Source organism: Podarcis pityusensis, assembly GCF_964106645.2.
Source record: "Podarcis pityusensis genome assembly, chromosome: 2".
NCBI classification, from domain to species: Eukaryota; Metazoa; Chordata; class Lepidosauria; order Squamata; family Lacertidae; genus Podarcis; species Podarcis pityusensis.
In genome coordinates, this window is record NC_138029.1 from 15,795,927 (window position 1) to 15,821,063 (window position 25,137).

Genomic DNA, 25,137 nt, shown 5'->3' on the forward strand with positions numbered 1-25,137 from the left:
GCGCGCAGGTGGGTGTCGGAGGAGAGAGAGGCATGCTGTTGTCCTCCCAAGCCCTCTCCCGCCTCAGGCCTAAACCCCTCCGCCAAACACATGGCACCGCTTCACCTTGGCTCCCGCATTCCACTGCGATGACATCAGTAGCCGAGCCACTGAGCTACCTGCAGCAGAGAGGGCCGCCAACGCAGCCCATTGGCTAGAGCATCCTTGTGCGAGGAGAAGGAGGAGAGAGATTAACTCCAGAGGAGACGGGAGGGAGGAAGGAATTGGAAAAGGCAGACAGGCAGCAAGAGGAGCTCAGACTGCAGCAACGACAGCACATGGGTAGGAGAGAGGGAGCCAGGAGGGAGCGGGGCATGGGTATCTGTACTTTGGTAAATAGCTGTCTCCGTTGATTCTGTTAGGGATGGATGGCAGGAGGCATGTTTATCCCTGGACTCGGAGGGTGAAGTTATATAGGTAGGCATGCAACCTGACCCTGTGCATGCTTCCTCAGGAGAGCTCATTCCCAGGCATGCATGGAATTGTAGCCTTGGATGACAGGGTAGATATCTATGGGTGGGTAGGTAAATTGTGCTCGAAATGGGGATTCTTACAGAGTGTTGAGGACACAGCTTAAGCGGATGTGACCTGGGGCTTTTGAAAGGGTTTGAGGAAGATGGGTGGGTGCATAGATAGATGGCAGATAAGACAGAAAGGCAGACGATGCACTGAAGTTCTCTCCTGTTGGAAAGGAGATAAACAAAAACCACATGGCGCTGTCATGTTTGCTGATGTGAGGGCAGCTGGGATCCACCTGCCCTGGACTGTCTGAAGTTGGAAGAGGTCAAAAGGCAAACGGTTAAATAGGAGAGAGAATTTGCAAGGATAAAAGGACAAGTGACGCCGGCCACAGAGTTGGGAATAACTCAAGTTGCTGGATTGAGGGGACAAAGCACAGGTGAGCAAGATGCTCCTGTTTTTGCAGAAAGATACACAGAGGGTCAGGACTTGGGGCAGGCTTGTATGGCTTTTCTTTTCCTTCTAGGCATTGCAGGACAGTTTCCTGGTTGCTTTGTTTTGCAATGCTCAGGGATGATGGGACTTTTGCAACAGGACTTACTTCTGAATAGCCATGCCTAGGACTGCACTGTTAGGTGCTGAGTCTGCAATTGGGGTGGTGGTGGTCTGAGTTTAATTCAGAGTAGACCCACTGAAATTAATGGACCTAACTTAGTCATGTTCATTAATATCAGTGGGTCGACTCTGAGTAAAGTCTTGTGGAATACCTCCAGTTTCCATTTGTTTTTGAAGGGAGAGGGAATTGGGAGAAGACTGGTCTCAAGTTTGAGAAAGCTGAATCCATGGGACCTGAGACAGAGCAGAGCTTTTGGCTAAGTCTGGGTGGGTGTTACCAGCCACGGGAAACAGTGCAGAGTTTGTTTGAAAAGGGCTTCTGAACACATTGTCTAGTTCAGAGATGGCAATCAGTCTATATTGTGATATTCCACTTGCTCCATAGTGCTTTTTTAAGAGAATTGAGAGTACCATCAAATATCAGCAACTGGCGGCCCCTAAGCCAAATCTGGCCCCTTGAGTGATGCCATCTACCCTCCATGCTCAATTGTCATGATATTGGGATGGCAGAACAACCTTTGGGTGCATTCAGCACTAGATCCTGGCCCACTATCACCCACTACCTTGTTATCAGTGGCAGAATTTACTCAGTCCTTTGGCAAAAGTAGCTAGGTCACAGCACTGATCCGGCTCATCCAATATTCTCCACCCTGGCTGGCAGCATCTCTCTGAGGCCTTGGGCTACCAAGTTCCTTTCTGCCCCCGTCCCTCAAAGCCTTTTTAACAGGAAATGGCAGGGATTGAACCTGAGGCCTTAGAGATGCAAAGCAGAAACTTTACCACGGAGCCACAGCCTGACCCCGCTAACAGCTGTGCGTTTTGCCTGAATACAAAAACAACTGCTAGAGAGCTGTTTTCTGTGGTTGATGCCACAACTGCAGAACTCCCTGCCTCTGGAAATTCACCAGGCGCTAAGCCTAAGTAACATTTGGATATGTTTGAGCGTAGTTTTATTTTTTTGGGGGGGGGGGATAGAGGTTTTATTCTAATAATATTTTTTATTAATTTTTAGCATACAATTTTTTTTAAGGCATACCACACAAATTATTAAACATATGTCCTTGTTTGGACTTCCTTCAGCATCTCTGATAGTCTTCCGTCTTGATTATTTCTCCTGCAATTCTTAACCTAATATTGCCTTTACCTTTTCTAACAAATCATTTCTCTCTTTCCATTTTTACAATATTTCTTAAATTACTCCTCACAGAACTTCTTGTAGTCCTACAAACGTAATCTGATCATCACAAATACTTTTCAAATACTCAGTAAATTTAGTCCAGTCTTCGGTAAACCTCTGGTCCCGCCGGTCTCGGATCCTTCCTGTTAGCTTGTCTAATTCTGCGTAGTCCATCAATTTCATCCTCCATTCTTCTAATGTTGGTAGTTCTTCTTGCTTCCATTTTTGGGCCAATAATATTCTTGCTGCTGTTACTGCTGTTTGAGCGTAGTTTTAAAGGGTCAAGGGATAATCCCGTGTGGGAGCAGGCATTTCATATTGCTGTGTTCAAAATACATTATTTTTATTTTCTGCCATATGTCCCTGTTGTTTTAAAAAGTTTTTGCTACCACACTGGGAGTGAATAAATACCTTAATGAATTAATGGTGTGTTGTGATGGTGGTTTGGACATATCTGGGCCCAGAATAGCAGTCAGAGAGTTTGCTTTTATGTTGATCTGTTATATCTTGCTTTTTATGCTGTAGACTCCCCGCCCCCATTGTCTGCAATGGAGGAAGAGCTTGTGAATGCAAATAAATAAACAACTCTGCACAAGGGTATTGAGCAAAGGAAATTATGCATCTGTATTCTTTCTATCCTAGCCCAAGACCCTCCTTTCTACTAAGGTGGGATGCACAGCTCAGCTTCTTCTTCATTGTCTTCAGTTGGACTAGGTACCCTGGGGTACCTGCAAACTACTTCCCCCCCCTCCTCCTCCTCCTTCCAACTTATTATCCCCCCCAGCACCCTAAGGGCCTATAGCACGTTACAACAATTAAAACACAACTAGTAACTATGAAAAGGGACGTGGGTGGCGCTGTGGGTTAAACCACAGAGCCTAGGACTTGCCGATCAGAAGGTCGGCGGTTCGAATCCCCACAATGGGGTGAGCTCCCGTTGCTCGGTCCCTGCTCCTGCCAACCTAGCAGTTAGAAAGCACGTCAAAGTGCAAGTAGATAAATAGGTACCGCTCCGGAGGGAAGGTAAATGGCATTTCTGTGTGCTGCTCTGGTTCGCCAGAAGCGGCTTAGTCATGCTGGCCACATGACCCGGAAGCTGTACGCCGGCTCCCTCGGCCAATAAAGTGAGGTGAGTGCCGCAACCCCAGAGTCGGTCACGACCGGACCTAATGGTCAGGGGTCCCTTTACCTTTAGTAACTATGAAAACTGTAAGTGATTGAGTTAGTTAGCAGAGGAGGACCCCAGGTCTGCTATTACTCTTGGGGAGTGAATTTTGGCAGCCTTGGCTTTCCAAGTAGCGAAAGCAACTCAGAAGGAAACAGGACTATGGTCCCTGGGGTACAGAGAAGAGATAAGGACTTTTGGCAACAAGAAGGGCTCCGGTTGCCCAAGAGCAGGGCTAGGGAACCCGTGGCCTTCCAGGTTTTGTTGTTGCGCCCTACTCAGTATTCAAGGATGATGTGAACTGGAGTCCAAAAACATCAGGAGGGCCACAGATTATCCCATTCCTGCTCAAGGGAAGCTAATGAGTTTTAGGAAGTAAAGAGGCAGGCAGGCTCAAGGAAAACTCAGTTATCACAGTGACACTCGGGACTCTCTGATTACATTTCCGTCTTTGCTCTTTGCACCCATCAATCCCATACCCTAACTTCTCTCTCTGCTCTAGTCAGCTTTGTATTTATTTCTTCCTGCAAGTCCTCTGTCCACATACGCCTCTCATTGTGCTTCACCTGAGCTGCAGATAGGAAGGTACACTTGATTATAACTTATCTGAAAGACAACTGTAAACAGCTAACATCGTTAGTAGGATTGGAATAGCACTTGTAGTTTAATGTTGATTCTGGACATAATGGAAGAAGTAAAGGGTTTGGATTATCGTAAAAGATGCAGGAGGAACTGATTAATAATAGGACCCACAAAGGGGAGGATGGAAGTCCAGGAGATTCCTTGGAATCTTGTTTTTATTATTTATGTTTGATATATCTCTGTAAAATTTTACATTGAAAAATCAAATAAATAAATTTATATATAAAAAAGAAGGTATGCTTGAATCCATTGTGGAAAACCCAAAACTCAAGAGAAGGTGCAACAAGTCCTCAAGTGCCCCCCCATATCCCTGTTCGTAGCAGCTCTGCATCTTACCATCCATTCCTTAGGCCTGCCAGAGTTCTCTGCTTTGTCTGCCTCATACACCAAGAGCATAGCTGTCAACCGTCCCTTATTTGGCGGGAAACTCCCTTATCCTAGCACTGTGTCCCGCTCCTGTCCCTTATTGATGATGTCCCTTAAATTTCCCGGGATTCAAAGGAAGCAGCTCCTCTCCCTCCCTCCCTCCCTGCCGGCCAGGGAGGAGGGAGGCTCCAACTGTGTTGCTTGGCTGCGTTGCTCACCCAATAAGTAGTCTAAGAACGACTGGGGGGGTGGAGCTTGCATGCCTTGTGCCGATCAAATCGGCCGCGTTGCCTGGGGACTCGCCTTTGCTCAGCACTTCCCAGCGGAGAAGTGACAGTGGTTTTCCTTGCTGCATCCCCCTTTGCCAGGTTGCTGCGCTGTGGGAACCACCGCTTTGAGGCTTTGTTTGGCCTCTGGCTGGGCTTTCTGCCTTTGGCTCGGAGGGGCTCAGAAGTTGAACATACCTGTGCCCAGAAAATCCCTTATTTTGGCTGCTGATCCCTTATTTTTGAGGCTGCTGGTCCCTTATTTTCAAATCTGTAAGTTGACAGCTATGACCAAGAGGGAGGTAGAAATCCATCTGTTTCCACCTATGTAGTGCCTCCGAGATGTTGGATGGCAGCTCCCATGATCCTTAAACCTTGACCATGGTGGCAGGAGCTGATGGCAGCTGGGGTCCAACAACACCTTGAAGGCACCATGTTTGCACACACTCATCCTCCCAAATCTTGCAGTCCTGTCTTTGCCCCATCTATGCTCCCATTTGTATCTTGTCCTTCTTTCCTCCCCATCCAATCTATCTATCTTTGTTATTCTCTCTGTCGTCTTTATTTGTCAGTGCCTTTTAATTTCTGAGGTCCAGTTGCTTGCAACCACAGCCCCTCCTCCAGTTAAAGCCATCCCCCTTTCTTTCCTGAAGACTGAATTCTGCCGTTAAAACCAATATTTGCTCGGTTACCATTCCTGAGAAGGGGGCCATGCTGAAACTAGCTTGCCAAAAGCAATCGAGGTTCCCTAAACTAGAAAAAGCATGCCATCCTTCCACCCCCAACCCATCCCACTGATTGCACTGCTGAGAATCGGAATCAAAGCTGGTGTTCTGTAACGCTCTTGCCCACCTCATTTAATAATAATAAACATAAATAAATTTATATGCTTCCCATCTGACTGGGTTTCCCCAGTCACTCTAGGTGGCTCCCAACAAAAAACAGTAAAAACACAGTTTTGCTTCCTTGGCGAGATTCAGGGGAAGCCAAAATCAATTGAGAGAGTAGCCCCATTGTCTGGTGCCGCCCCTGATGCCACATGCTTCTACAATTGCCAGCTGCAAGGAGGCTCCCATGGGGCACTGGGTTTCATTTGCATACGCACAGTTTATGAGCCAATCACTAGCCTCACCATAACTCTACAGGACAGTCACATGGGGGAGGGAGCACACAGAGAGAGAGAATATGTGCAGCCACTCCATCCGTCCTACAAAGCTTGAAGGAAAGAGTGGGTTTTTTCATGTATGGGCTCTTGGGACAGAACCCAGCCTTCTGTTAATAGTGACGGAAAGCCTGCTTTTCTGTGACTACCCAGGGCAAATATGAGCTAGTTCTCCCTGGTGTTTTGTGCATTGTCAATAGAATTACAGGAGCTCTGTCTCCCACGCACATCATTGCCTGGGGTTGCATCTGAGTTCTGTGGACGGTCAGCTGTCACCTGGGTCCCAGTCTATCCCGCTGTGCCACAGTCTTCTTGCATGACCTTGGGCAAGGCATGTAAGACTGGCTGGTCTTCAGTTCCCCCATTATGGGATAATACCCCTGGCCCTGCTTCTCATTACAGAGGAGTGATGAGGATAAATCCTTTAAAGGCTATGAGTCAGTCCAGCTCTAAGGAGATGAAGGGCTGCATAAGCATATTAAAAAGTGAGAGAACCACGTACAGGGAAGGACAATGAAGAGAAGAAAGGAGTCCTAAATATTGCAGTGGGATGGGTAATCTGTGAATACCCACTATGTAATAATCAGTGTGTGTGTGTTGCTTCTGTGTACGAGCAGTTAAAAAGCTGGGCTATAGTCCAGCCAAAGTTATGCATTTTTCAGTTATTCTAGTGGTGGAGTTAAGGGCATACAATGTGCAGAAAATAACACCAGCCAACCTTTTAAGGTTGTTGTAAGACCTTGAAGGCAATACAAGAGGAACAGTCACTAAAGCTCTAAATTAATGTGGTTTTCGTTGTCAGTATTATTAGGTGTTATTTACTGAAATTATAAGATCTTAAAAATTATTGTCTTTGGGTGGAGTTGCCTGTTATGATTAGATAAGAATGCCCTAAAAACTAGAAAAAATGTCAGCATTCTTAGATAACTCCATTCTCTATAAAGCTGAGAATGACTTAAAAGTTTAGCATAGTTATACACCAACAGATGTTGACCTAATAGGCCAAGAGATAAGTTTATTAGGCCAGTGTCTGTAGGTGTATAAATATGCCAGTTTTTGAGGTAGACGGAAGTGTCGTCTTCCAGAAATAGTTGCCTGAGAAACCAGTTGTGCTACTTCTGTTACTGTAGCTGTATTGAAAATATATTCTTCTGGCTGCTAAAAAGTTCTGTGTGGCCTAGAAATGTCCGCAGTGCACCTACAGAAATTGATCTTGTTCTTTTCAATCACCTTGCTTTCTTTCAGCTCTTTCTATAGCTGAAAATGAGTCCCCTTCTTGCTTAGTAAGAATTCTATGTGACCCCCAAGTTCTCAGTGATTAATTCCATGTTGGCCAATTTTTTTTTTTTTACTTTTTTATTTTGATCTTCTTGCTACTGCTATCTCGGTTAGGTGGGGAAGAGTTCAGTGTAGCTCAAAAGATTGCAGAATACGGCAACTGTGAAAGCGGGGAAAATGATGTCACCTTGCATGCATGTACCCCTTCATCTATAAACATAATGGATAATCTGCGGCTAAGATACCACTTGAAAAGAAGAACTGGGCAAGGCTGGGATTAGAAGGATAAAAATGACGATTTGTCTCCTGCTCTTGTGACCTAGTCTCCATCCCACGATCTGTATTTGTTGTCTGAGCTGCTTATTTTTAGGCTTAAGCCTTGGGTGTTTGTCCAACCCAGCATTCCCCAACCCAGTGCCCTCTAGATGTTTTGGACTACAATTCCCATCATCCCATGCTGGCTAGGACTAATGGGAGTCATAGTCTAACAACACCTGAAAGATGCCAGGCCGAGGGAGGTTGGTATAGCCTATCTTTAATGCCAGTCCCAAGTTTCAGCTTTATATTGTCTCAAACACAGAGTCTGGGCTTCAGAAAGTTAAGCACATATGCATGCACACATATGCAGTTTTTCAAGGCCACTGGCTAACCCTTCCATGGGCCTGATGCGCGGCACTTTGTTCTGAGGTGTAGACTTCGTGTGTGTATCGGTGATTAGAAAAGAGCTTTCCCTTTCGGAAATGTATAAAAATGTGTCAAGTAATTGTTGGAGATGCGGAGACTCAGGAACTTTCTACCATATGTAGTGGATTTGTAGGAAAATACAGGTATTCTGGGAGAGTATCCATGCAGAACTGCAAAAAATGCTAAAGATCTCTTTCAATAAAAACCCAGAGGCCTACCTCCTGGGAATAACAGTTTTGGATATTCCGCAAAAGAGGAAGGGTATCTTTTTATATGCGACGGCAGCAGCAAGAGTTTTGATCACAGCAAAATGGAAGAGTAATGAAATCCCCTCTATACAAGATTGGATCCAAAAGCTGACAGAATATGCCGAATTAGATGGTCTATCAGAAAAAAATAAAGAATAAATCAAAACAGGAATTTGTTTCAAAATGGGAGGTTTTCAACGAATATCTGAAAAATAAATATAGTAGTTTAAATTCTGTTGCAGCATTTGAGGAACTTCAGTAATAGTTGCAAGGTAAATATACGAAATTAGATATATTAAGAATAAGTTTAATTATGATAAAAGTGTGTATTGGCAATAAGTATTATGAAATCGAAATATGGAATAGACGGGAGGTTGGGTCTTTAGTGTTAAGACCAATATATGTTATATTGTTTGCTAAGAAAATTATGTGTCTCTAGTTATTCCTGTGTGTAATTTGGTATTTGTGTTTTTTTTTTTCTTGTTGTATCAATAAAAAATCTTTTTAAAAAAGAAAAGAGCTTTCCAAGCATACGCAGGTGAAAATGAAGGACAAGCGAAATCACTAGACTGGCTGGGATATGCCAGTGCCATTGTATCACCTAGTGACGTAGAATTGGCGAGTGGAAAGGTTTCCCTTTAGTAATGACTTTGAGTCCTCTGCCAGATGGCAGTTCTGCTCAGAGTGCAGCCCAGATAAAAGAGGAAGACAGGTTCCAGGAACTGGAGGCTTCCCACAGCAGTCCTGGTGCCCCGCCGCTAGGGTAATGTAATCTATTTTGGTGCTCCCACGTTGGATGGGGCAAAATGATTCAAGCATGCAGGTTCCACAGAACTCTTCAGCACAGAGAATGGAAAGGCCATCTGCGCATTCACTTAGCTGAGTGCTGTTCTGCTGTACACGCCCTCTTCTCCTGTCATGGCTGCCACCATGGAGTGAATTCAAACAGTGCTCAAAAACCTAAAAATACCAGGAGCGCTTCTGATATTAATCATTTCTATTTGTACATTCAAGGCAGGAGTAAGGATCAGAGCAGGAAATAAAACCAATTGCAGTGACGTGTCTTCGCCATTTCTGAAGCACCTCTTCAGAACTGGATAAATACAGGTTTCTGACTTTCCACATGTGGTTAGCAGGGTGCAAATTTAAAAACCTGTGCATGCGCTAAGGACACCCTCCGCTTGCTCCTTTAAGTTGTAGGTAGGAAGGGGACGTGTTTCAGAAGCAACCCTAATAGCCAACCCATGAGGAAACACACAAGCAACAAAGGAGGCAGATGGTGGATGAATTCAGCACCATGGAGAGAGCTTGGGCCACAGAGAAAGCTGTGAATCAAGGGCATAGCGCTACTTGCATGACAAATTTAATAAACCAGTTCCAAGTGGCTCCCAACAGAAACATTTAGGAGACTGTAAATATCTGGGGCACCAGTCAGAAAGGGAACAGGTTTTAGCTCCACCCCCACCTCACCCCATCTTTCAGTTCACTTGTAATTATGGGAGCCTTTTTAAGTTTAATATTGGGGTAAAAATGCCTATGATGATTATTCATCAGATGCCAACTCTACAAACTGAATGGCTATTATTACACTTTTTTAAAATGGGCCTGTATATTGAGAGTAAGCGTGCCAAGAGGGGCCACTAGGGGCGCATCGGAAGATGGCTGACAATAACATCTCTCCGACCCACACGAGGTAATTAGGAGGCTGTGATGGGAGTAAATAGCCTCCCTGCCCCCCCAAGGGTGTGGGGGGGACTGCCCTTGCCTGCTGTGCCCTATACCAACCCCCGAATTTGTGGGGATGGGGGCACTAGGCAGAAAGCCCTCCTGTGGATCTCGGCGCTCCTGGACGCTGTCTCTGATCCGTGCCCCTAGCTGCAGCAACTTCAAAAGAAACAATTAGGAGGAAGCGAATGCACATATTTCAAGGAAGAAGGGGGAGTAAAGACTGCTAACTGAAGAGATCTCTGATAAACATGACGGGTCAGAGGAACAAGAATAAATCATGAGAAGACACATCAAGGCTCGGTATGGCAAAGGGACTGGATGGAGGAGGGGGGAAAAACTTTACTTTCTTTTCTCTATGTGATTAACCAAGAATCCCCCCCCCCAAGTCACAAGTTAGTAATGCCGTGTAAATGACTTAAGCTGTGGATTTATGACTGTGTGGAGATAACTTTCTAACCAAAGCATGTTTTAAGAAGATCGTGGAAAGTATAAGAGCTTTGGAATGACGCAGTAAAAAATACCGTCGCCATGTTGGCAAGTTCTGTCGGAAGACTTAAGTCTGGGAGGAGGAACAGAGCTGTTTTTATATTGTGGGTGAGACTCCTCAGAGGGACTTAAGAGCCACAGTTTCACGAGATTAATGATGGAAAGAGTGATGTTATTTATGAAAGCGATGATATATGGAAACCATTGTGATATGAGGACTGGACAAACGGAAAAATTCACACAGGATTATAATTGGTGTTTATCTGCTTAAGGAGATTATCAGAAGAGATCATAAAGGAAAAAAAGAAAAAATATACGAGAAAAAGAAAAAGATGAGATGTGGAAACAGCAAGATAAGACTGGATAGAATTATGAACATTATTTGGACTGATTTGTGGATATTAATGCAGTAGCAAGAAGATGATCGGAATCCCCCTTTGGAACTTGAAATATGGGTCCCCTCAACAAAAAATTTAAAATTCGGCTTTGTAATTCGGAATTTATGTGATTTGATTTGATTTGATTTGATTTGATTGGTCGGTTAATAAAAATTATTTTTTTAAAAAAAGAGAGAGAGTATGTGTGCCAAAGGCCCAAACTCTTCTGTTTTAAATATGAAAAAAAGGTGACTGGCCTATAACCATATGTATGTAATTGCAACATATTTTTAAAAATCTGCCTCTCCCCCCCCCCCACCTTGAAAGGTTTATAAACTATCCAATGCCAGTCTTACTCAGAGAAGACCCACTGAAATTAATAGACATGATGAACTTTCCCCCCCCCAAAAAAAAATTTTATTGGTTTTTATTGGTTTTGTCGATAATATTGTAAAAACCAAAAACTAATAGACATGATGAACTTAGGTTGATTAATTTTCCTTTGAGTAAAGCGTTTTTGGAGACCACTCTGAATTTTGAGTACAGTCAACGCTGGGCTCTTGAAACCTTTCTAACAATACTGCTATGCTCATCCCTGAAAAGAGAATCCTTTGGATTTTTGTTCTTCAAAGAGATGGAGAGTGATCCCACAGGAGCAGGCTTTGTGCTGGCTGCTTTAAACTAGACCACATGGCACCTTGCTTGGTGCAAGAAGCCATTGATCAGGAACAATGTGCTGTGTGCAGAGTGATGCACGCAAACCTTTCTCGGGCAGGTGTCCAAGAATTAGGACAGCTCCTCTCATCCCAAAACCCTGCATAGGTAGGTAGGCAGGCAGGCAGGCATTTTTGTATTTATTTATTCCATAGAATTATAGCCTGCTTCGCAGCTCACATTCATACAAATGGATGTATTAAAAACAACACAATCACAAGCAAACAAAAGAGTTGGTTATCCATTCATTCATTTATTAACGAGCAAACAAAAGAGTTTAGTTAGAGCATGATCAAGTGTCAACTGTTCCCCCCCCCCCCATTATTGAAAATATTAATAGATGCTCTGCTGACGGACGTCATCTGGATCATTACTGTGGTGGTGCTGTTGTTGTTGTTGTCACCGCCTCTTGCCTCTGTCTTGCCCTTTCTTGCAGGGCAGTTAAGGACACTGTGCTGGTCCGGGGGGGGGGTTACCATGAGGCGTGGTCAGAGTCTGGTCCTGGGTCGAGGGTCTGGAGACTATCCTCCAAGGGCGAAGCGGGGTCCAAAGCAAGAAGCCGGGCATGGTTGGGAACTGTGGAAAAACAGGTCTGGGTGCTGGCAGAAACAGGTTTCCAACGACGTTGCTCCCGCAACCTGGGACTGGGCTGACTGGCCTTTATCTCCTTTGGGGCCTGGGGTGGTCCTGGCCCACAGGTGACTCGCCTCTCCTGGCCTTAAGGCGAGCACTCCTCCTGATAGAACTTAGTTCCCTCCGCCTCTCTGCCCTGAGCCTCTGCAGCTCAGGAGAGGCTGGAGGGTTACCGGACCCAGAGGCCGCCTCACCTTCCCCTGACAGGGCTGGGAGAGGAGCACCTGCAGGCAACGGGTCCTTAATCACCCCCGGAGCCAGAGTGGATTCATCTGGTGTCTGCTCCTGAGGATCTGGCACAGGTGTGGGCCCTTCAGATTCAAGGCACTGTCCCGGCCCTGGAGGCGGGGACTCCTGTGCAGGCTGGGATTCCTCCGGTTCAGCCTCTGAATCAGATTCCCAGGCCATCACAGACACAACTAGAGCCTTGCTGGATCAGGCCAAAGGCCCATCTAAACCAGCATCCTATAGAAAGGCCATAAGCAGGACATGAGTGCAGCATGTCCTGTGGTTTCTGGCAACTGGTATTCAGTGGTATCCTGCCTCTTGGTGGCAGATGGCACCATGGCAAGAAAGAGGGCAGTCTTGTTGGACCTGAAGCTGCCACCTGTGTTCCTCTTCCCTTTGCTCCTTAAATCACCAAACAGCCCTTCCGCAATCCTCCTTGCCACTTGGCAAGCACATGATGGCAGCAAGTGGAGCCAAACCAGCCTGGAGTTGAGAAGGGACAGAGAGATCCTCCTTGGTTGTATGGTGGGGTTTTTTTTGGGGGGGGTGTTTCCAAAGCTCAGTACAACTGTGTGCATGTGCCGCCGAGACCATATAACACTGGTCTTGAAAGACCTACATTGGCTCCCTGGACGTTTCCGAGCACAATTCAAAGTGTTGGTGCTGACCTTTAAAGCCCTAAACAACCTCAGCCCAGTGTACCCTGAAGGAGCGTCTCCACCCCCATCATTCATCCCAGACACTGAGGTCCAGCTCTGAGGGCCTTCTGGTGGTTCCCTCCCTGCGATAAGTGAGGCTACAGGGAACCAGGCAGAGGGCCTTCTCGGTGGTGGCGCCCGCCCTGTGGAACACACTCCCTTCAGATATCAAGGAAATAAGCAACTATCTGAATTTTAGAAGACACCTGAAGGCAGCCCTGTTTAGGGAGGTTTTTCATGTTTCATGTTTTATTGTTTTTAATACAGTGGTACCTTGGGTTACATGCACTTCAGGTTACATACGCTTCACGTTACAGACTCCGCTAACCCAGAAATAGTACCTCGGGTTAAGAACTTTGCTTCAGGATGAGAACAGAAATCGCCCGGCGGCAGCAGGAGGCCCCATTAGCTAAAGTGGTACCTCAGGTTAAGAACAGTTTCAGGTTAAGAATGGACCTCCAGAACGAATTAAGTTCTTAGCCCGAGGTACCACTGTATTCTGTTTGAAGCCACCCATAGTTGCTGGGGAAACCCAGCCAGATGGACGGAGAATAAATAATAAATGATGGTGATGCAAAAATCACAATGTGGGGAAAACTGTGAAGCCAATGTGTCTACGTGGCTCCATCCTTATTTCAGACATTGTGATATATTGGCATCAGTATGTCGCGATGTTTAGCTGGTGATATATCACAATGTTGTAAACCAGATACATTAAGTACTTAATTCATTCCGGAGGTCTGTACTTAACCTGAAACTGTTCTTAACCTGAAGCACCACTTTAGCTAATGGGGCCTCCTGCTGCCGCTGCGCCGCCAAAGCATGATTTCTGTTCTTATCCTGAAGCACTATTTCTGGGTTAGCGGAGTCTGTAACCTGAAGCGTATGTAACCTGAGGTACCACTGTATCGCCCAGCCACAGTTGCAACCTCCAGCACCCCATTGCAGTGGGGCATCTACAGAACCCGGATGTTGTTGGGCCATGACTTGAATATCAGCAATCCAGTCTGGGGACCTGATGTCTGACATCATTGGCAGGGCCATATGTTCCCCATCCTTGGTTGAGAGCATGAGTTATGAGCTCAATTCGCAGCTCAGCCATGAACTCACCAGATGGGCTCGCACATTCCCTGCCACATGGGAAGAATAAATGCCGACCTTCCTATCTGAACACGGTGCTCTTTCCTGCTGTATTGTGATACAAACCAAGGTGCTTGTTGCAAGCATTGATGAGATGATCTGCACAAAACGGTCCATACAAATGCTAAAGTTTATTCAAATCTTATGTTTGAGCTTGGGGTTTAGGGAATGATATTCATGGCTGGTCATCTAGCTTTGCACATATACATGTACAGCTGTGCAAGGAGGAGGCAGGATATGATGCATTTAGAAGATTTTTATTGTGATTAATGTAGCACCATCAGTAAATGCTTTTCTTTCGCGCAAGCACACACACGATCTTTTGTGTTCCTTAGCTTTTCAGCAACCTAGTACTTCTTTTTCTTCTGAAAAGAACCAAGATATATTGCATCTAGGTGGGGTTTTTTTTCCCCAAGTGAGAGATTTTTTTTCCTTGAAAAATAATGGCAATTGACAGCCTTGGGATATGAGAAGAATTGATTGCTTTGGGGCCCCATCTAAGGCTAGAATCAGATGTAGAATTTCCTTTGCACACCATAAAACCCTGGCCTTGATCTCCCATAAGAAGGAATCCAGCAAAACCAGGTCTCCACAGGCTCTCAACATGCTGTCTCGGCCCACAGATGTTTCCATCAAAAGACTGCTTCCCGCTGTCTTTTTTAAATTTTATTTAAACAAAACCCTCCCCCACCTCCATCACTTCTGATGGACTTTGAATTCTTTTCATCTGACATATGCCTGTCATCTTCTGTTTCCTGTTTAAGATAAAATATCCAAAACTTGTTTGTTCTATCTTTGGTTTCTTGATCCTATCAAGGCCATATCTGCAACGGAGGCTTCTCTGCCACGGCTAATAGCAAGAAGAATTCTTTTTTTAAAAAACCCACAAAAAACCCCTGCCTCTATGCCTCAGTTCTGATCCGATAAGGTCTCACAAGGGCTGTTATTTACAGTATTAGAAAGATTCACCTGTCTAGTTTGGACTTCTTGCTTGCAATTAATTTTAAATATTAACATTTCTCCTATTAGGTATATTAGGAACAAGGTGATAAATGGGTAGCCATTTTTGAAAAGGCAGCCTGCCTAAAGCATGCCAATTTTTTATTTAATATGTTTATATGCTACATTATAGTCTGAAAGGTGGGTAACATAAATATATAAAATACCATTCAGATTATTATTTTTTTAAAAACCCCATCATACTAAGGGTTGTAGCAAACACTTATCCTACACAGAGCAGACCCACTGAAGTTATTGGACATAGCTAACATAGTTGGCTAGGGATGCGGGTGGCGCTGTGGGTTAAACCACAGAGCCTAGGACTTGCCGATCAGAAGGTCGGTGGTTCGAATCCCCGTGACGGGGTGAGCTCCCGATGCTCAGTCCCTGCTCCTGCCAACCTAGCAGTTTGAAAGCACGTCAAAGTGCAAGTAGATAAATAGGTACCACTCCAATGGGAAGGTAAACGGCGTTTCCGTGTGCTGCTCTGGTTCGCCAGAAGCGGCTTAGTCATGCTGGCCACATGACCCGGAAGCTGTACGCTGGCTCCCTCAGCCAATAAAGCGAGATGAGCACCACAACTCCCGAGTCGGTCACGACTGGACCTAATGGTCAGGGGTCCCTTTACCTTTACCATAGTTGGCTACAACCCTAAAAATGTAAGTCTATTCAGAAATAGGTCCCATGCAGTTCCACTTGGCTTATCCCTAGGTAAACAGATAGAGGATTTCAGCCTTAAACACATAAAAATAATGAGAGTCAAGCATGGGCAAGAAAGGACGAGACTCAAAGCTGAACATTTGATCAACTGAATTGCAAAGGTGGTGTGTGTGTGTGTGTGTGTGTGTGTGTGTGTCCATCCCTGCTGCTAAGAGATGCCCTGCGAGTTCTCCTTTTATTCTTTTATCCGTCTTCGCTTTCTGATGCTAAACTTCTTTTTCTTGCTCACTGCTCTGATCACGTAATCCCCTTGGCACTTTTAAGACTGTCTTTGTTGGTTTCCCCATGCACTATATTAACATGAAAGCTTCTTAGCATCCTTTTTAAAGGTCTTGTGTCCTTTTCCTTCTGGCTTTCCATTAAGCGTCCCATTTCTTCCAGGCCAACAATTCCATCTCCTTAATCAGTCCATTTGTTTGGGGCTCCCATACATGCCTTGTAGGTTTTACCCAGGCCACCCTGCTCACCCTCAGGTCTGCTTTTACTCTCTCTCTCTCTCTCTCTCTCCCCCCAATCTCCTTTGGTAAGGTTTCTTTTACATTGTCCACATGCAAGTCCCTTTTTGAGATCTGCCTTTGTTACACTGCTTCCGGGGAACCAATTTTAGAAGAAAACCTGAGAACTGTTTCTCCTGGCAGCCATTTTTAACTTGTGTTGTGCTGCAGCCACTTTGCATTTAACTGCTGCTGAAATCAGCTAGGGCCTGTACCAAAGGACTTTCTGACTCCTTTAATAATAATAATAATAATAATAATAATAATAATAATAATAATAAATTTTATTTATATCCCGCCCTCCCCAGCCGAAGCCGGGCTCAGGGCGGCTAGCAACAATAGAATAGTACAACATTCTAAAATCATTTCATTATAAAATTAATTCAAATCAAATTGATGGCAACCATTAGGCTAAAGTTCTGTGAAGATTCCCAAAGGAGGGAGTCAGGCTGTGCCCTGACCAAAGGCCTGGTGGAACAGCTCTGTCTTGCAGGCCCTGCGGAAAGATGTCAAGTCCCGCAGGGCCCTAGTCTCTTGTGACAGAGCGTTCCATCAGATTGGAGCCACAGCCGAAAAAGCCCTGGCTCTAGTTGAGGCCAGCCTAACCTCTCTGTGGCCTGGGACCTTCAGGATGTTTTTGTTTGAAGACCGTAAGTTCCTCTGTGGGACATACCAGGAGAGGCGGTACGAGGGTCCTAGGCCGTATAGGGCTTTAAAGGTTAAAACCAGCACCTTAAACCTGATCCTGTACTCCACCGGGAGCCAGTGCAGCTGGTATAGCACCGGATGAATGTGATCTCGCAGCGAGGACCCCGTAAGGAGTCTCGCCGTGGCATTCTGCACCCGCTGGAGTTTCTGGGTCAGTCTCAAGGGCAGCCCCACGTAGAGCGAGTTACAATAATCCAGTCTGGAGGTGACCGTTGCGTGGATCACAGTGGCTAGGTCAGGGCGAGAGAGGTAAGGTTAGATGGACTAGAGAAGGTTAGGGAACATCACGGCATATTGCAAGGGGCTCCTTAAGCAGAGTGGGAAGCTATCGCATTAGACAAATGCCTTTGAGCTACGGAATGAGCAGCTAGAAGTACCAAGTTACTCCTTGTCCCAACAGGGGGGACCTGCAGCTACAGTTCTGCAATTTTTAATTAAGCCATTTTCTCCATGTCATCACAAACACTCGCCAGACACACCCACCCCCCGGGCTGGAGACCCAGGAAAGTCACCACTGCCCGTCAAAGTAATAGTGTTGTCTAGTTCAATGGCTAGTTCATTGTTGTTGTTTAGTCGTTTAGTCGTGTCCGACTCTTCGTGACCCCCTGGACCAGAGCACGCCAGGCACTCCTGTCTTCCACTGCCTCCCGCAGTTTGGTCAAACTCATGCTGGTAGCTTCGAGAACACGATCCAACCATCTCGGCCTCTGTCATCCCCTTCTCCTTGTGCCCTCCATCTTTCCCAACATCAGGGTCTTTTCCAGGGAGTCTTCTCTTCTCATGAGGTGGCCAAAGTATTGGAGCCTCAGCTTCAGGATCTGTCCTTCCAGTGAGCACTCAGGGCTGATTTCCTTCAGAATGGAGAGGTTTGATCTTCTTGCAGTCCATGGGACTCTCAAGGGTCTCCTCCAGCACCATAATTCAAAAGCATCAGTTCTTCGGCGATCAGCCTTCTTTATGGTCCAGCTAGTTCATTAATGTTGCTTTAAATTGAATGAATACATAAGCAACAAATAATGAATGACTCAAATAGTGGCTTAGGAATGAGACTTAACAGGAAACAGTGTTGACTGGCTTATAGCTTAGGATCTAGTATCAAACAATATGCAAACTCATATAATACCAGTGGCTGGTTCTTGGAGCAAAAAGAGAGGCGTTAGAAGCATTTCTGCTGGGTTGATGGGGGATGAATTTGTGAGAGCAGACCAAAGACTATTTCTGTATGCCACAGTTGTGGCAAGAACTTTATTAGCCCAAAAGTGGAAATTGCAAGAAATACCAACGATTGCGGAGTGGCAGACAAAAATGATGGACTATGCAGAATTGGCAAAACTGACATGCAGAGTCAGGAACCAGGAGGACATAAAATTCCAGAGAGACTGGAGTAAATTTATTGATTTATTGATTACATTAATAATCATTGTAAAAGTCTGAAGACACTAGCAGGACTGAAATAATTCCTACGATGTGGACTTTACAGTTTAAGTTACAAATGTGAGATATAAATTGGGAATAGAAAGCTTGTTGAAGGGGGGAAAGGAAGTCTTAAGCTCGGCAGAGCATGGAAAGATTGGATTGGTGGTGTAAATTGAAATTATTGTTCGATGAGAAAATGAATAAAAATTATATTTTAAAAAACCGTACTTCTGGAAATAAAGGGGGGGAGGGAATCACAACAGAAATGTATTGGACGGGAGAAGGATGCAGCAATCCACACACGAGGCAATTCTTCACTCACAATCACCTCCCATTGGGGTTGAAATACAGTGGTACCTCGGGTTACAGACGCTTCAGGTTACAGACTCCACTAACCCAGAAATAGTACCTCAGGTTAAGAACTTTGCTTCAGGATGAAAACAGAAATTGGGCTCCAATGGCACGGCAGCAGCGGGAGGCCCCATTAGCTAAAGTGGTGCTTCAGGTTAAGAACAGTTTCAGGTTAAGAACAGACCTCCGGAACGAATTAAGTTCTTAACCTGAGGTAACACCATACATGCACTTGTAAGTCACGTGCAGTTTTGCTCCTTGAACTGTTCCCTGCGGGCGGTTCTGCAGCAGTCGAATGAAAAGGGACTTCTGCGATGGGCAGCAACAGGGCAGGATTATGGGATATAAGATGTAACGAACTCTATGATCCAATTCCCTTTTGATAGCCAGGCTCAGAATATAGTTATTAATACAGTGGTACCTCAGGTTACATACGCTTCAGGTTATAGATGCTTCAGGTTACAGACTCCGCTAACCCAGAAATAGTACCTCAGGTTAAGAACTTTGCTTCAGGATGAGAACAGAAATCATGCTCTGGCGGCAGCTGGAGGCCCCATTAGCTAAAGTGGTGCTTCAGGTTAAGAACAGTTTCAGGTTAAGAACGGACCTCCGGAACGAATTAAGTACTTAACCCGAGGTACCACTGTATGTCAAAACGTTGCTCTTCAAATCTGACAAACTCAGTAATGCTAAGGAAAAGGTAAAGGGACCCCTGACCATTAGGTCCAGTCGTGGCCGACTCTGGGGTTGCGGCGCTCATCTCGCTTTATTGGCCGAGGGAGCTGGCATACAGCTTCTAGGTCATGCGGCCAGCATGACTAAGCCACTTCTGGCGAACCAGAGCAGCGCACGGAAACGCCGTTTACCTTCCCGCTGGAGCAGTACCTATTTATCTACTTGCACTTTGATGTGCTTTCAAACTGCTAGGTTGGCAGGAGCAGGGACCAAGCAACTGGAGCTCACCCCGTCACGGGGATTCGAACCGCCGACCTTCTAATCGGCAAGTCCTAAGCTCTGTGGTTTAACCCACAGCGCCAACACGTCCCACCTCAGTAATGCTATTGGTAGTCTTATTCACCATGCTTTCTTTTTGTCTCTATCTCTTTCCCCCTTAGGGACTAGCTGGACGTTACCTCAAGCTAGACGCCGTCATGGCCTGCCTCCACGAGACCCGCACACCTTCTCCATCCTTTGGCAGTTTCAACACCATCTTGACGGAGAGCTCCCTCCGCAAACTGGACCACGACGCCTCGGACTGCACCCCTGAGAAGGACCTGACGCCCACCCAGTGTGTGCTGAGGGATGTGCTGCCCATCGACGGGGGTGGAGGCGGGGGCAGTGGGCACAGCCCCAGCCCCAGCGAGGAGGCACACGACCAGTTTGCCAACAGCGTCCTGCAGCTCCACGAGAACGAGGCTGGCGGGGGAGGCGGGGCTGGCGCAGGGGCCTGCCCCGGGAACCCCGAGGTGCGGCCTACCCGTTACCACGCCGACCAAGTACGGATCCACTGCCACACAGGGAGTGGCTTCCTGGAAGGCCTGTTTGGTTGCCTCAAGCCTGTCTGGACCATGATTGGCAAGGCGTATTCCACCGAACACAAACAGCAACAGGAAGGTGAGGAGACAGTGGGGGGCATTAAAGGAATCTTAGTGCGATATGAACAACAACGGAAGGGGGCAGAGTACGTCCTTTGTGTGCAAAAAAGTCCTGGATTTGATCACCTATTTTTTAATTATTATTTAAACATATTACCGTATTTTTTGCTCTATAGGACGCACCCGACCTTAGGACACACCTTGTTTTAGAGGGGGAGAACAAGAAAAAAAAAATCTCCCCCTCTCTGAGCAGCGCCCCTTCAGCGAAGCACCATTTCTCCTGCCACTTTGCTGAAGGGGCGCTGCGCAGAGAAGGGGAGAATTTTTTTTCTTGTTCTCCCCCTCTAAAACAAGGTGCGTTCAGTGAAGGCAACCCGAAGTCTCCGGAGCGCGGCGGGAGTTCCCACTGCACTCCGGAGGCTTCAGGTTCCTTTCGACCTGCTCTTTGGGGCTGGTGGGGGGAAGCCCGGATTTCCCCCACCGCCAGCCCCAAAGAGCAGGTCGGGGAGCAGCGGAAAGGCTGCGAGCTCGTCGGGCTGGCGGGGGAAGCCCGGGTCGTCCCCCCCAGCCCCAGGGACCACACATTAGCTCCATAAGATGCACAGACATTTCCCCTTAGATTTTAAGAGGGAAAAAGTGTGTCTTATGGAGCGAAAAATACAGTACTTTTTATTTTCTTACACCAGGGGTCTCCAAGCTTTCCTTGCCTCAGGCCAGTGTCTCCAGCAACGATTGCGCGGTGGGCCGGAGGACGGGGAAGCGTGCCTGCATACGCTATTTCCAGTGCACATCCGGGTTGGAGGAGCCCTGTGCGCATGTGCACAAGATATTTCCGGTGCTCCTCCGAACCGGAAGTGGGTCCCCGAGCTGCACCGCGCCAGTAACAGTGGGCGGTGGGTGTTGCTGTGGGCCAGATAAGCAAGTCCCTCAGGCCTTATCCGACCTCCGGACCATAGGTTGGTGACCCCTGGCATACACAATTCAAAGTGACTTACAGCAATAAGCAATAAATAAGCAGTGAGTAAGCGGTGGCGCTGTGGGTTAAACCACAGAGCCTAGGACTTGCCGATCAGAAAGTTGGCGGTTCGAATCCCCGCGACGGGGTGAGCTCCCGTTGCTCGGTCCCTGCTCCTGCCCACCTAGCAGTTTGAAAGCACATCAAAAATAGGCACCGCCGTGGCGGGAAGGTAAATGGCGTTTCCGTGCGCTGCTCTGGTTCGCCAGAAGCGGCTTAGTCATGCTGGCCACATGACCCGGAAGCTGTACGCCGGCTCCCTCGGCCAATAAAGCGAGATGAACACCGCAACCCCAGAGTCAGCCACGACTGGACCTAATGGTCAGGGGTCCCTTTACCATTACCTTTAAGCCACTTTCCAGCATCCCAGGTTTGTTCAACCATGCAGTTGTTAAGCTAATAGCTCCTCCAGATGACCTGTTTATCGAGCATTCATCCTGATTTGCTTGCACAAAGTTTACATGGTGGTTAGATTAAATCTGGTCTTTATTGCACATTCGTTCCGATTTGTTTGTGGGGTGGTTAATGCAACAATGAGCATTCATCCTGATTTTCTTGTGGGGTGTTTGCAAATTTTCCTGTTAGTTCATCCCACACTTTTCTGTACATTCCTTCTCAACTGCAAAAAGTATGGGATTTTTTTGGTTTGATTTTGAAAAAGCAGATTTGTAGCTCCAGAGTGACATGACTGTTTAAGAATGCACTTTAAAGGTGGGAACCTAAAGTTTGGCGGGTGCTTGAATTCGTCCCACAAATTACCGGCAATCTGAAAGTGCCCTAAATCAGATGTGGTGGCATCAGGGATGTTATGTACCACTTTGGCCAGAGGCCATTCGTCTGCCCTGTGATCTTTCTGGCACATTACTGCCCAGACAAACACGGCAACGCCAACCTCAGGTGGCATCTGTGCCCAGGGGTGGCTCCGGCCAGCTTCACTGGTTATATAAATTGAGATGCAAAGTGCATCCTTGGGAGAATCAGTCTCCATCCTGGGGACATTCAGTGGTCAGGGATTGCTGCAATGCGCTCTACCTGGGATTGCCTTAGAGACGGTGGCTGATCCAGAACGCAGCCATTAGACTCTTAATGTTTTCTAGCCAAAGGGGTCGCATTGCATACTTCTCTCCTGAAAAGATCTGCACTATTTTCCAGTTTGCTTCTGGGCCCAAGCCAAAGTGCTGTTTTCGACCACCGAAGCCTTCAGTTAAATAACTGTTTATTTAATGTGAGCTGCTCCAGTTAACCTGCAGATACAAAGAACTGCAGGGAGAAGGAACATCCTCTAGCAGTGTACCTAACCATTGTAATATAGATTGGGTATGTGCACCTGCCAAGATGGGTTTTGTTACAAATCCCGCGGGGAGATTTTTCCGTCCCAGACGGTAATTGTGGTAGGTGTTGCATACTTGAATTCATTCTCAATACTCCAGGCTTGTTAAGCAGGGCAGCTTAACCCTTTCCTTACAGTGAGGTGCGTTGATTGCTTACCATGCAAATAGATGTTAGGTGAGGAACAGGATTGGATGAATGGCTGCTGATGTCACTCATTGGGATTAACGCGCCTCCATAAATAGGAAGCTGCCTTATTCTGAGTCAGGCCATTGGTCAATCTAGATCAGCCCTACAATGACTGGCAGATGCTCACTAGTTTTTCAGACTGGGTTTTCTCTCAACCCTACCTGAAGATGCTGGGGTTTAAACCTGGGACCAGTAGATCAGATGATCTACTGCTGAGCTACAGCCCTACAACCTGGAAAAGTTCTGCCATGCAGCTTATAGACAGAAGAGACGTATGGGGGTCCCCTTACAGAATTACCTTTCCTTGCCTCTCAGTTTTCTGATGATGCCTATTCCCATTGGCTCCCCCTGCTCTAGAGTCTGCCAGTTGTGGCCTCCCCTGGCCTTGCAGCTTTGTGAGCTGGCAGCCCTAAGGACTAAAAAGTAGGGTGGGTGTTGGGCATTTCACCTGTTGATGACCTCACACCATCCAAGCGAATGTGGACCATCCTTTTATTACAATGCTGATGTGTGTGTTCATACACAAGGGGTCATCAGCCCATTTTCTCTCACCTGTGGTCTTCTGAAACAAATAGGACAGGTATTTCCAACTGTTACAGCTGAATGCCTCTTACATACAGTGGTACCTTGGTACTCAAACGGCTTGGCTCCCGAACAAATCGGCTCCCAAACACCACAAACCCGGAAGTAATTGTTCTGGTTTGCGAACGTTTTTCGGAAGCCGAATTTCCGACACGGCTTCCGCTTGAGTGCAGAAAGCTCCTGCAGCCAGTCGGAAGCCGCAACTTGGTTTTCGAATGGTTTCAGGAGTTGAACGGACTCCTGGAACGGATTAAGTTTGAGAACAAAGGTACCACTGTACTTCCTCCTCCTTTGAAAACACATGGATGGGTCAGGACAATTTTCAGGCTCAAAATGTAGACTCAAGTCCCACGTTTCCTTCCCTCTGGTCCTTTTTCTTATGCTCCCCCAACTACACTGGAACTACCTTTCTGTGACCAGTTCATGCATGGCTGGGATTTAAATGGCCCCATGATGTTGGCTGGGAGCAACTGCCTGGGGAGAATCAAAGAGCTGTGAGGAGCATTGGCCCATGAGGCAAGGGGAGGTGACCACCTCAGGGGGCAGGATCCACAGGGGCAGCAGATCCCCATGTAGATAGTTATTCCTGCTTTGTTCCTGATGTAGGGAACTGTTCCTTGGCAGGGTGGATGGGCACCATTTTGTGGGTCGACACAGGTGCCAAAATGTATTGGACCGGGCAGCGCTCCATCACAGGGACATAGGAACCTGCTCTACAGAGTCAGGCTGTTGGTCCTTCTAGCTCAGAATTGTCAACACTGACTGGCAATAGCTCTCCGTGGTTTCAGGAAGGAGACATTCCCAGCCCTACCTGGGGATATCAAGGATTGAACCTGGGACCTTCTGCTCTTCTCCTCAGCCCTGGAAATCCCTTCCACACACACACACACACACACACACACACACAGAGAGAGAGAGAGAGAGAGAGAGAGAGATTCTACAATTTCCCTACACATTGGCCTCACACTTTCAAGCTATCTTCACTGCCATGAGGGATAGAAACTCGGTTTGAGTATTTTTTTTAACCAAGAGCTGAGGTTCTCAAAATACTGAATGTTACGTCTCTGCCATGTTTCCGTTTGCCCTTCTAATACACGCTTGCTTTCGTGATTCCTACATGAGGGATATGTCTCCCTCAAGCCCTGTGGTCTTGGTGGAAGGAGTGATCCATGCTGGTATAGAGTCTGCCTTCCTCCTCCTCCTCCTCCTCCTCCTTCTTCTTCCCTTGAACGGTTGTCGACAGCCACCTTCTCTCCCTCCCAAATGCAGACCCCTGGGAGGTGCCCTTCGAAGAGATCATGGACCTGCAGTGGGTGGGCAGTGGGGCCCAAGGCGCTGTATTCCTGGGACGCTTCCATGGGGAGGAGGTGGCCGTCAAGAAGGTGCGAGACCTCAAGGAGACAGACATCAAGCACCTGCGGAAACTGAAGCACCCCAACATCATCACCTTCAAGTGAGTGTGGGGTCTGGGTGATGGGGCGCCTTGTGGGGGGGGTGACCTGCCGGCTTCCAGGAGGACAGTGCCCAAGTGTGGTGTGGACATTGCCTTTTTCCAAGCAATAGACCCTCCTCCTGCTGAGTTGTTCACCTGCTCACCTGTGCTGGGCACAAGCCATCTTTCCCATGAGAGCATA

The 25,137-nt window shown here is 46.8% G+C and overlaps 1 protein-coding gene across 1 annotated transcript in view; it reads left to right on the forward strand.

Annotated features, from left to right (window-relative positions):
* Nucleotides 1-25,137, forward strand: part of MAP3K12 (mitogen-activated protein kinase kinase kinase 12) — a 117,614-nt gene that overhangs the window by 62,139 nt on the left and 30,338 nt on the right. Inside the window, exons 2-3 of the mRNA XM_080994475.1 lie at nucleotides 19,909-20,407; nucleotides 24,773-24,956. Of these exons, the coding sequence (XP_080850601.1) occupies nucleotides 19,945-20,407; nucleotides 24,773-24,956 (647 nt within the window). The 5' untranslated portion in view covers nucleotides 19,909-19,944. The remainder of the gene's footprint in view (nucleotides 1-19,908; nucleotides 20,408-24,772; nucleotides 24,957-25,137) is intronic.